The sequence below is a fragment of the Brachyhypopomus gauderio genome, chromosome 10 (genome assembly GCF_052324685.1).
Source record: "Brachyhypopomus gauderio isolate BG-103 chromosome 10, BGAUD_0.2, whole genome shotgun sequence".
Taxonomy (NCBI): Eukaryota; Metazoa; Chordata; class Actinopteri; order Gymnotiformes; family Hypopomidae; genus Brachyhypopomus; species Brachyhypopomus gauderio.
This window is the reverse complement of record NC_135220.1, coordinates 11907183-11919682: the sequence shown is the minus strand read 5'-3', so window position 1 is coordinate 11919682 and position 12500 is coordinate 11907183. Positions and strand designations below refer to the sequence as shown.

At 52.3% G+C, this 12500-nt stretch overlaps 1 protein-coding gene across 1 annotated transcript in view; it reads left to right on the top strand.

The window, feature by feature from the left end:
- The window catches only part of cux1a (cut-like homeobox 1a), a 47109-nt gene that overhangs the window by 18815 nt on the left and 15794 nt on the right, over window positions 1-12500 (top strand). The window contains 14 exon segments of the mRNA XM_077019483.1: window positions 1-179; window positions 1246-1304; window positions 3304-3352; window positions 3616-3712; window positions 6565-6931; window positions 6933-6981; window positions 6983-7280; window positions 8382-8462; window positions 10242-10340; window positions 10857-11003; window positions 11006-11151; window positions 11271-11471; window positions 11474-11599; window positions 11688-11835. The exon segment at window positions 1-179 is cut by the window's left edge and continues 10 nt beyond it. Coding sequence (XP_076875598.1) covers window positions 1-179; window positions 1246-1304; window positions 3304-3352; window positions 3616-3712; window positions 6565-6931; window positions 6933-6981; window positions 6983-7280; window positions 8382-8462; window positions 10242-10340; window positions 10857-11003; window positions 11006-11151; window positions 11271-11471; window positions 11474-11599; window positions 11688-11835 — 2046 coding nt within the window.

The following is a 12500-nucleotide window of genomic DNA, read 5'->3' as shown; positions in this document are numbered from 1 at the left end:
TGGAGGTGTTGTCCTGCACCAGTCTGGAGGCGGAGCTCCGGGCGAAGGAGCGAGAGTTGGAGCGTCTGTCTGATGACGTCCAGAGACTCCAGGGCAGTCTGGCACAGCTCAGCGACTCAACAGCCAATCAGATCAGCCAGTTACAGCAGCAGCTCAGCTCAAAAGACACCCTTCTCCAGGTCTCTCACTCCAGCACCACATTCACCCTCTACCCTCTCACTCCAGCACCACATTCACCCTCTACCTCTCACTCCCAACACCACATTCACCCCCTACCTCTCACTCCAGCACCAAGTTCACCCTCTACCCTCTCACTCCAGCACAACGTTCACCCTCTACCTCTCACTCCAGCTGCACATTCACCCTCTATCTCACTCCAGCACCACATTCACCCTCTACCCTCTCATTCCAGCACCACATTCACCCCCTACCTCTTACTCCGCCACCACATTCACCCTCTACCTCTCACTCCAGCACCACATTCACCCTCTACCTCTCACTCTGGCACCACATTCACCCTCTACCCTCTCACTCCAGCACCACATTCACCCCCTACCTCTCACTCCGCCACCACATTCACCCTCTACCTCTCACTCCAGCACCACATTCACCCTCTACCTCTCACTCCGGCACCACGTTCACCCTCTACCTCTCACTCCCAACACCACATTCACCCTCTACCTCTCACTCCAGCACCACGTTCACCCTCTACCCTCTCACTCCAGCACCACGTTCACCCTCTACCCTCTCACTCCCAACACCATATTCACCCCCTACCTCTCCCTCCAGCCCCACATTCACCCTCTACCCTCTCACTCCAGCCCCACATTCACCCTCTACCCTCTCACTCCAGCACCACATTCACCCTCTACCCTCTCACTCCAGCACCACGTTCACCCTCTACCTCTCACTCCCAACACCACATTCACCCTCTACCTCTCACTCCAGCACCACGTTCACCCTCTACCCTCTCCGGGTTTGTTTGGGTGGGTATCATGGCTGGGTTTGGGGGTTTTGTGTGCTGTACATGTTTCTCTGAGGTCTAGAAGATAGAGATGTAAAATGTGCTTGAAATAGAGGCTGTGTACAATCATCAGTGCTCATTCTGTTAATTCAGAACTGCCCTGTACAAACCATTGACTTTAGGTGCCATAGCACTGAACTCTCTCACATGATCACTTACTTTAATGCACAGAAAAGTGCTCTTGCATTCAGAATAATACGGATGATGGTTTTGTTTTGCAGCAACTGGAGGAGAAACTTCAAGCTCAGTCAGACTATGAAGAGGTGAAGAGAGAGCTGAGGTGAGCACCAGGGACACACTTCACACTGTCCTCATCAACCCTTCAACTACAGTCCTCACCTGTCCTTTAACTACTGTCCTCATCAACCCTTTAACTACAGTCCTCACCTGTCCTTTTAACTACAGCCCTACCTGTCCTTCAACTACAGTCCTCACCTGTCCTTTAACTACTGTCCTCATCAACCCTTTAACTACAGTCCTCACCTGTCCTTTAACTACTGTCCTCATCAACCCTTTAACTACAGTCCTCACCTGTCCTTTAACTACTGTCCTCATCAACCCTTTAACTACAGTCCTCACCTGTCCTTTAACTACTGTCCTCATCAACCCTTTAACTACAGTCCTCACCTGTCCTTTAACTACTGTCCTCATCAACCCTTTAACTACAGTCCTCGCCTGTCCTTTAACTACTGTCCTCACCTGTCCTTTAACTACAGTCCTCACCTGTCCTTCAACTACAGTCCTCACCTGTCCTTTAACTACAGTCCTCACCTGTCCTTTAACTACTGTCCTCATCAACCCTTTAACTACAGTCCTCACCTGTCCTTTAACTACTGTCCTCATCAACCCTTTAACTACAGTCCTCGCCTGTCCTTTAACTACTGTCCTCACCTGTCCTTTAACTACAGTCCTCACCTGTCCTTCAACTACAGTCCTCACCTGTCCTTTAACTACAGTCCTCACCTGTCCTTCAACTACAGTCCTCACCTGTCCTTTAACTACAGTCCTCACCTGTCCTTCAACTACAGTCCTCACCTGTCCTTTAACTACAGTCCTCACCTGTCCTTTAACTACAGTCCTCATCAACCCTTTAACTACAGTCCTCACCTGTCCTTTAACTACAGTCCTCACCTGTCCTTTAACTACAGTCCTCATCAACCCTTTAACTACAGTCCTCACCTGTTCTTTAACTACAGTCCTCACCTGTCCTTCAACTACAGTCCTCATCAACCCTTTAGCTGTAGTCTTCATATAGTACTGAATGATTGTGGATCTGCCTGTGGTTGGACCTCCATGGGTCTCCTTCTCCCTCTGCTCTCTCACTGAACCTCGACGCTCTAGTGTTCTTGCTCTGGTCTCGTTCCTGCTCCCACGTTTATGCTGGACTGGATATAAACCATTGAAAATGAGTTTGCTGTACACACTCACTCATATACCACAGAACTGTCTGTCTAGCCGCGAGTCTTTTCAGTTGATGCTCGGTAATTTGCTGTAATGAATCCTGCTCTTGTTTATGTGCTGTTGAATGTCAGAGAGGCTTCTGCCTGCAGTCTTAGATGGCCTTTAAGTAGCAGCTCTTTTAAACATTGTTTTCAGGTTTGTTTTAGGTTAGTTTTAGGTTAATTTTTAGTTTTGTTTTAGGTTTAGACTAGTTTTCCAAATTGGACTTACATACACTGTTCTGTGAAGCGGAGGTGTCGCAAAGTGGAGCACTTCACTGTCTCTTGGTAGAGTTAGGATGTGGATGCTAATGTCATTAGCATAAGCTGCAACCTAACTGACCAGCACTTCAGGCCGTCAGCTGGGCTCTGGTAGGAGATGGTAGTCCATACCATCAGGAGGGTGTGTAATGCTATCCACAGGGAGGGTATAATGAGAACCTCTCGTGCTCTGAGGATCGGGAGCTGTTATGAGCTCTTATGAGCTGGTATGCCGGGTTTGTCTCGACAGCCTACTGATCACTTGGGATACATTCCTTTGTGGTGGAGTTCTTACCTCGGAGCCCTTTGAGAAAATAGATTCCTTCAGTCCCCAGACGGAGGCTGTGTGTTGGTGCACCACTGCCAGTGCACCATTGACATTCAGAGCAGAACTTTGGTAACATGAGCTGAGGTGTTCATGGATGTTTCTGGAAAAAAAAATGAGCTCTCTCTCATTTGTATCATAATGGGCGTGAGGTGAGATGAATGTGGTGGCTGATGGCAGATTATGACGTGGTGTTAAAAGCTGCTCGTGCATTTCCACGTGGAGACTTTGAGATCTTCTTTCATTCCCTCCAGTGCTGTCAGATCCATGAAGACGAGTTCCTCGGAGCTTCCTGCACCACAGGTAAGCTCCGTAAGCCTGCTTAGATCAGCACACCTGTCCCGTTTGAAACCGTCTTGGTGGATTTTAACAACTGAACAGATTTTGATGATGTTTAATCCCTGTAACTGTCGCACTCGTTAAACTTCCGCAAATGGCGCGTGTCCAATGTGCTTTGCGGCATCATGCCTTACTGTGATCATGGGATTATGGACGTGTGGTGGATCCAGATTAGAGTTGAGTGTAATCTGTTCATTACTACATCCTGTGCTATGATCTGCCCCCAGGACCCAACCAGGCCTGGGGAGCTGCTCTCCCAGGGTTCAGAACTGAGGCAGGACGGAGACGGAGGAGTCAACCCACCAGCCAACATCGACGTCACTGGTGAGGGCCGAGATGGTACACAAGGCGTCTACCATTGAGACTGCACTGTTTCTTACAGTATCCCCATTCTTGCCATGATAACACACTAGAGAGTTGTAACCTGGTAGTGAGTGTGAGTTTGACTGAGAGTTTAAACAGTAGATCTTTATTTGAATATAAGCCCATGGTTGTATTGTATATGTGGGAGTTGGGGCATGGCCCGCCCTCCAATCTCGTATTCACATAATCATTGGCTGTTGAACTCCTGGTCTTACTGGCTCCACCCCTGGTCTTACTACCCCGCCTCCAGAACGTGCCACAGATTCCTTAGTGAGAAATGTCTGCTTATCATATTCACATTGGGATAATAGTTTACATCTTAGACTCGTAATAGTTTAAGAGTCTTTAAAAAAATTTTTAATGTAAACAGTTTGCCATGGGCTAATTACATTTCAGAGGACTTTCTGACCTGATTTGTCTTTTTAACTGTATGTTTGTTTGCTGGGTTGTTTTATTACACTCGAAGAAGCCGGAGGCTGTGGTGGGTTTAAGGTTACTTCACTATAGCCCCACCCTCCATGCTGATCAGAGGGTCATAGCCCCGCCCCCCAGTGCTACAGTGGGGGTGTAGCTGGCAGCTCCACTAAGCCTCCACCTACTCCAGGCCAAGGCAGCATGATAATGAAGCCCTACTTTCCTTTCCCTCTCCTCTGGATGCCCTTTCAACTGTGTGTGTGTGTGTGTGTGTGTGTGTGTGTGTGTGTGTGTGTGTGTGTGTGTGTGTGTGTGTGTGTGTGTGTGTGTGTGTGTTTACGGAACTGGAAATGTCAGGACAACACACCTCTGGACTTCCCCGTGGAAATGATGAATATAATTTCATCTGTTCTTTAAATGTGAATGTAAATCCGTACTTTGATGGTATTTACCATGTTCAGTGCCCCCCCCCCCCCCCCCCCCCCCCCAGGCCAGGCAGTCACTTCTGTAGTTGTTCATACACTCAGATATTCAGGCTGCATGGGTCAGACTGCCTCCAAGTCCCACAACCCCACCTGCACAGTTACGCTGTGGATGTAATGAACGTAGCAGCAGTGTGGGGGCGCTCTTGAGTGCAGAGCTGGAGTGACACGCAGATGCCCTGGAAGGGCAGATAGTGGCTGTGTTCGAAATAGACTACTACATACTGGATACTGCATACTGGACTCAGTATATACTGGACACTGCATACTGGTCCTCGTAGTAGTATGCAGTACAGTTTCCAGTATGCGACAAAAGCAAAGCACACTACGGGGTCACGTGAACGTAGCGTTGCATGATGGGATGCAGTACACCACGAAGATAGCTCTGTTCGCGTACTGGAATATTTTGCGGAAGTAGTAGGTCATCCGGGTATGTTTCGCGTACTGGAAATTTTCATTTTGGTCACATACTGCATACGACATACTGATTTGGGGCTCGATCAGTATGCCAGTAGTATGTAGTAGACTATTTAGAACACAGCCGTAGTGGCTGTGTGAGCAGATACACCACAGGAAGGGGAGGGGCTGTGTGAGCAGGTAGACCACAGGAAGGGGAGGGGCTGTGTGAGCAGGTAGACCACAGGAAGGGGAGAGGCTGTGTGAGCAGGTAGACCACAGGAAGGGGAGGGGTATGTGTGAGCAGGTAGACCACAGGAAGGGAAGGGGTATGTGTGAGCAGGTAGACCACAGGAAGGGGAGGGGCTGTGTGAGCAGGTAGACCATAGGAAGGGGAGGGGCTGTGTGAGCAGGTAGACCACAGGAAGGGGAGGGGCTGTGTGAGCAGGTAGACCACAGGAAGGGGAGGGGCTGTGTGAGCAGGTAGACCACAGGAAGGGGAGGGGCTGTGTGAGCAGGTAGACCACAGGAAGGGGAGGGGTATGTATGTGTACGACCACATGCCTGCTGGACTTAGCCCTTCAGTTCTCGTTAGCATCCAGCCACTGCCCAAGGCCCCTCCCCCCACAGCCCCCACACTGCTGTTGGAGCTCAGATGGAGTTTAAGTTTAATGATCAGAAGATTTTATGATATGTGTTGTGTGTAAACACTGCTTTGTGTTGTGTGTAAACACTGTTGTGTGTTGTGTGTAAATACTGCTGTGTGTTGTGTGTAAACATCGCTATGTGTTGTGTGTAAACACTGCTGTGTGTTGTGTTGTGTGTAAACACTGCTGTATTGCATGTAAACACTGCTGTGTTGCGTGTAAACACTGCTGTGTGTTGCGTGTAAACACTGCTGTGTGTTGTCTGTAAACACTGCTGTGTGTTGTGTGTAAACACTGCTGTGTATAAACATTGTTGTGTGTAAACACTGTTGTGTGTTGTGTGTAAACACTGTTGTGTGTTGTGTGTAAACACTGCTGTGTGTTGTGTAAACACTGCTGTGTGTTGCGTGTAAACACTGCTGTGTGTTGTCTGTAAACACTGCCGTGTGTTGTGTTATGTGTAAACATCGCTGTGTGTTGTGTGTAAACATTGCTGTGTGTTATGTGTAAACACTGCTGTGTGTAAACACTGTTGTGTGTTATGTGCAAACACTGCTGTGTGTAAACATTGTTGTGTGTAAACACTGTTGTGTGTAAACATTGTTGTGTGTAAACACTGTTGTGTGTTGTGTGTAAACACTGTTGTGTGTTGTGTGTAAACACTGTTGTGTGTTATGTGTAAACACTGCTGTGTGTAAACATTGTTGTGTGTAAACACTGTTGTGTGTTGTGTGTAAACACTGCTGTGTGTTGTGTGTAAACACTGCTGTGTGTTGCATGTAAACACTGCTGTGTGTTGTGTGTAAACACTGCTGTGTGTTGTGTGTAAACACTGTTGTGTGTAAACACTGCTGTGTTGTGTTTTTCTGTGTAGGGTCCACAGGGCGTAAAGCTCAAGTGTCTCCAGCACAGGGTCCTCAAGCTCTCCCTGCTACACCCGTCTCCACCCAGCGCCAGTCGTCTCCACCTCCACCCTCGCCCCAGCTCCTCATGCGGACGGGCACGGCCACCTCCGAATCCGCGGCCAGCGCCAGCGGTGCCCACCCGTTCTCGCCCACGGGCATCGGGCCCGACTTCTTCTCCCCGGCCATGGCCAGCGTGGCCACGGGCTTCGCCCCACTGGCGGGGAAGATGGCGCTCAGCTCGCTCCTGCAGAGGCAGCTGATGCAGAGCTTCTACACCAAAGCCCTGCAGGACAGCTCGCCCAGCACGGGGCTGTTCTGCCCCCCGGCCTACGCCTCCAGCCCCCCTCCCGCCCGCCTCCGCCCCCAGCCCCGACGCCAGCGGCACCCGCCCCCTCCCCCAGCCGCTCGGAGGGGGCGGGGTCTGCCTCGGAGGGCGAGGACATGGACACGGCCGAGATCGCCCGGCAGGTGAAGGAGCAGCTGATCAAGCACAACATCGGGCAGCGGGTGTTCGGACACTACGTGCTGGGCCTGTCGCAGGGCTCGGTCAGCGAGATCCTGGCCCGGCCCAAACCCTGGAGCAAGCTCACCATCCGCGGGAAGGAGCCCTTCCACAAGATGAAGCAGTTCCTGTCCGACGAGCAGAACATCCTGGCGCTGCGGAGCATACAGGGACGACAGAGAGGTGAGTGAACCCGCCCCTTAAAGGCCCCGCCCCTTAAAGGCCCCGCCCCTTGGAGAGATGATGGTTCATCTGCGTGGTTTGCCCTACAGTGGTGCAGTGAGGCTCATGAGCTCTTTCAGAAAGTCTTCCACTGACTTGCTGAATTAAGTAGCAAGTCTGGAATGCTTTTCCTGTAACACAAGGTGTGTGTGTGTGTGTGTGTCTGTGTGTGTGTGTGTGTGTGTGTGTGTGTGTGTGTGTGTGTGTGTGGCGTGTGTGTGTGTGTGTGTGTGTGTGTGTGTGTGTGTGTGGTGTGTGTGTGTGTATGTGTGTGTGTGTGTGTGTGTCTGTCTGTGTGTGTGTGTGTGGCGTGTGTGTGTGTGTGTGTGTGTGTGTGTGTGTGTGGTTGCGGTGAGCTAATCTTTACCTCCCTGCTTTCTGTACCATGACCTGTTGCTCCAGCTTGGAACAGAGATGTTTAGCATTAAACCCTGCAGGCTGGAACAGGCCTATATTTAACTGCACGGCCACCACCGCTGCAATCCGCAGGGAGTTCTCCACCTCCCGCTTGGGAGTGTGGGTTTGCTCAGTCAGGCTGAGGAGTACAGCAGGTGGTGCGTGTGGGTGGAGGGGGAGACGGAGGTGGACAGTCTCCGCTGTTGTGAGAGGGAGCTGCTCCGGTCTGGCTGTGGGTCCTAGCGTTGTCCAGCAGCGTCTAGCCAGGACAGACTGCGGAGGTCTGTGTTCTCCCGCTGGAGTGTGTGATCTCCCCCCGGGGTCTGGGTCCAGCCGGGCCGCGCGACGCTGACATGGTGCCTACAGGCACCTCTGAGGCAGACAGATGCTTCAGCTCCTGGACAGGAGAGGCATGTTTCTTCTTCACAGTTTTCCCTTCAGCCATCTGCTGTTTCATTCGCTTTCATCTTAAAGAGTCCCTGAGTGTTTGCTGGCTGTGCTGAGCGATAAGGCAGAGCAGGCTGGTACACACACACACACACACACACACACACACACACACACACACACACACAGGATGGTCGGTGCCGTCGGGAACAGTGACTGTGCAAACACACCTTCACACTCCTGTTTGATTCTTATTATGCACTGCTTGTTTTCCAACAGAGAACCCAGGCCAGAACCTGAGCAAGGTGTTTCAGGACGCTCGGAAGCGGAGAGCGGGCTCGGAGCGCTCCTCTTGGCCAGGTGTGTGTTCCGCCTTACCCACGGTGCACTGGGGCTCTCCCTCAGAGCGCGCTCTGGCCTGGTGTCTGCTGGAATACGGGTGGAGGTGCTGGAATACGGGTGGAGGCACTGACATCCGCTCAGCTCTCGGGTCCCCGTCAAGGTTCTGACAAACATTAGTGTGAAATTATGTCCTGCGCTCGTATTGTTTTTGGAGACCTTTCCTTGCAATTCATGCTAGTACTAAAAAGGCATCAAAAACAGATTGTTCCACGCTACTTTCAGACATGGAAGTCCTTGAAATTTGAGTTAGTCCTGGATCATGATGTGGAGCAGCATGTGGGCACACTGTGTGTGTGTGTGTGTGTGTGTGTGTGTGTGTGTGTGTGTGTGTGTCCTTGAGACTGATCCACAGTGCCAACCCCGCTATAACTGGTGGTTCACTTTCACCCAGGGCAGCACTATGGGTGGCTAGCCACCCTGTGTGGTTGTGTGTGTGTGTGTGTGTGTGCATGTGTGTGTGTGTGTGTGTGTGTGTGTGTGTGTGTGTGTGTGTGTGTGTGTGTGTGTGTGTGTGTGTGTTTGCAGGACAGAGCATTACTTCCACCTCACACACTCCCAGCTGCACTCTTTACACACCAGTGAGTCTGACCTTGCCCCAGCCTACTGCTCATGGCCCTGACTAAGGACACACACACACACACACACATACACACACACTCAATTGCTCGTACACGTGCACACACATTCCCTCTCTCCTCTTCTTCCCTTTCATTTGAGAGCTTTCATTTCTCGTGGACATATTCCAAATTCCTGTGTTTCCTTTTTGTGAGGCCTCGTGAGCCCCCCAGTGGGGCAGCAACATGGCGCTGACCACAGCAGGAACAGGTGGCCGTGGCCCTCGTATAGTAAACATCCGCCCCCCCCACCACAGTCCAGCGCCAGCTGGGTCTCGTTGAGTCTGGCTCGCCCGGCGTCTGTCCCGGGGTGTCCGCTTCAGGAAGTGGAGCGCGTTTGGCCCGTGTGGTGGTGCTCACAGGAGGGGCGGGGTCTACGAGGGCGTAGGTCAGGACTCTGGTGTTGGAGTCTCTGCAGCGAGACGGCACCGTGCTCACAGCTGTGGACCTGGAGTTCATCTCCAACATGGCTGCAATGGGCGGGGCTTCCCCTGAAGCGTGACACTGGATTGGATGTTCAGTCTTTTCTTTCTCTCCCTGTAGGTATTACACACAGTTTGCCCCACTTATCACTTCTCTCTCTCTTCCTCCCCTCTCTCTCTTTCTCTCCCCTCCCTCTCTCTCTTTCTCCCTCTCTCTCCCTCTAACTCCCCCCCTTCTATCTCTCTCTCTCCCTCCCTCTCTCTCCCTCTCTCTCCCTCTCTAACTCCCCCTTTCTCTCTCTATCGCTCTCTCTCTCTATACCCCTGTCTGTCTCTCCCTCCCCCTTTCGCTCTCTCCCTCTCTCTCTCCCTCCCCCTTCTATCTCTCCATCTGTCTCTCTCTCTTCCTCTATCCCTCCCCCCTTTCTGTCTCTCTATATCTCCCTCCTCTCTCTCTCCCTCTCTCCCTCCCTCTCCCCTCTCTCCCCTCCCCCTTTCGCTCTCGCTCCCCTCCTCTCTCTCCCTCCCTCTCTCTCTCCCTCTCTCTCCCCCTCCCTCTCTCTCTCTCTCCCTCTCTCCCTCCCTCTCCCTCTCTCTCCCTCTCTCTCTCTCTCTCTCTCTCTCTCCTCTCTCTCTTTCTCCCCCCTCCCTCTCTCTCCCCCTCCCTCTCTCTCTCCCTCTGTCCTGGCCACCCCCCTCAGGTAACATCACCACCAGGATCCGGACCCCAGAGAGCAGCTCAGAGGAGGCTGTGAGGTCCATCCTGGATCAAGCCAAGCGTGAGCTGCAGGTGCAGAAAGGTGAGTCTCCACCCACACAGCCAGGGCTTCCTCATCGACCTCACTTCCTCTAGAGCAGTGATGTCACGTCCTGTAGGGCAGGCGTTCTGTGTGTGGACCCTCTGTGTGTGCGGTCAGCTCATGGACGCGCTGCGTTTGGTCAGTGTGTGAGGTCAGGCCATTATGGTTGATTCTGGAGTATTGGCCACTTTGCCTGTTTATTTTGTGTCATAACTAAGACTCTTATTTCAAGAATGCAGTTTACTGTCTTCAAATACGATTATATTTTTATTGAAATCAATATACCATCATATTGTATATTAGTATATGACGTTTTTGAGACTTATCTATAAAATAGCAACCACCTATCTTACCACCTGCAGTATACGGCTTCTCCTTCCCCAATGACTTATACATTACTAAATCAGGAGGTAAATGTGGGTTAAATGTAGTTAAATATAGGAGCTAAAGCTTGTGTGTGTGTGTGTGTGTGTGTGTATGTGTGTGTGTGTGTGTGTGTGTGCGTGCGCGCACCAGAGAGCACCCAGCCACCTCCCTCCTCCTGCTCTTCTGATGAGAACATTCGCTCCATCCTGGAGCAGGCCCAGCGTGAGATGGAGCAGGCCGCTGTGGCCCAGTCCGACCTCCCTCTCCTGGGCTCCAAGCTGCTGGTCTCGCCCCTGTCAGGACGGACGGAGGCTCCCGGCCCTGCAGGGGTGGAGGTGGTGGGTGGAGAGAGCAGTGGTGGAACACCATCACACACTCCGAACGTCGTGGAGCGGGACGGACGCCTGTCGGCGAAGACCTGCACGTTCAGGACGACAGCAAAGAGGTGAAGCTTCTCCCTGTCTCCATGACCTTGAGGAACGTAGCTTCAGATTAAAATAGTGACCCACGCTTGGCCGTGTCTGTCTGAGCACCGCTGCTGTATCTTCTCCCTCACGCCCCCAGGAGAAGCTTCCACGGCCGGTCGGTGCCGTGACGACGTTCCCTGCTTCCTCGCGCAGGGACTGGCCGAGAGACTCCTCCCCCTTCTCCCCGAGCTCGGAGCTGAGTGGCCAGATGCCCGGCGGTGCGGACACGCCCCGGAGCAGTCCGCTGCCCACCTCCTCGCCCCTGCCCACGCTCGCCAAGGCCGCCAAGCCCGCCGTCACCCCCCGCTGACCCCAGAACAGTACGAGCACTTCATGTACCAGGAGGTGGACACGGTGGAGCTCACCCAGCAGGTCAAAGACAAGCTGGCCAAGAACGGCATCTGTCAGAGGGTCTTTGGGGAGAAGGTACCTGTCACACCTGGGAGGGCCCATCACTGCTGCAGTCTGTACTGGTCCACTGTTAGTGTGTGATGTGTGTGTGTGTGTGTTGCAGGTGCTGGGTCTGTCCCAGGGGAGTGTGAGTGACATGCTGTCCAGGCCCAAGCACTGGAGTAAACTGACACAGAAGGGCAGAGAACCGTTCATACGTATGCAGCTCTGGCTCAATGGAGAAGTACAGCACACACAACTACGCCTGCAAGGTACACACTATACACACACGCCACACACACACACACACACATACACCACACACACAACTACGCCTGCAAGGTACACACTATACACACACGCCACACACACACACACACACACACACCACACACACACACACCACACGCCACACACACATACATCACACACACACACACACACACACACACACACACACACACACACACACACACACCACACACACACACCACACACACACACACACACACACCACACACACAACTGCGCCTGCAAGGTACACACTATACACACACGCCACACACACACACACACACACACATACACTGCACACACAACTACGCCTGCAAGGTACACACTATACACACACGCCACACACACACACATACACCACACACACAACTACGCCTGCAAGGTACACACTATACACACACGCCACACACACACACACACACACACACACACACACACATACACCACACACACAACTACGCCTGCAAGGTACACGCTATACACACACGCCACACACACACACACAACACACATACATCACACACACACACGCCACACACACACACCACACGCCACACACCACACGCCACACACACACACACACACACCACACACACACACATACACCACACACACACACACGCCACACACACACACACACACA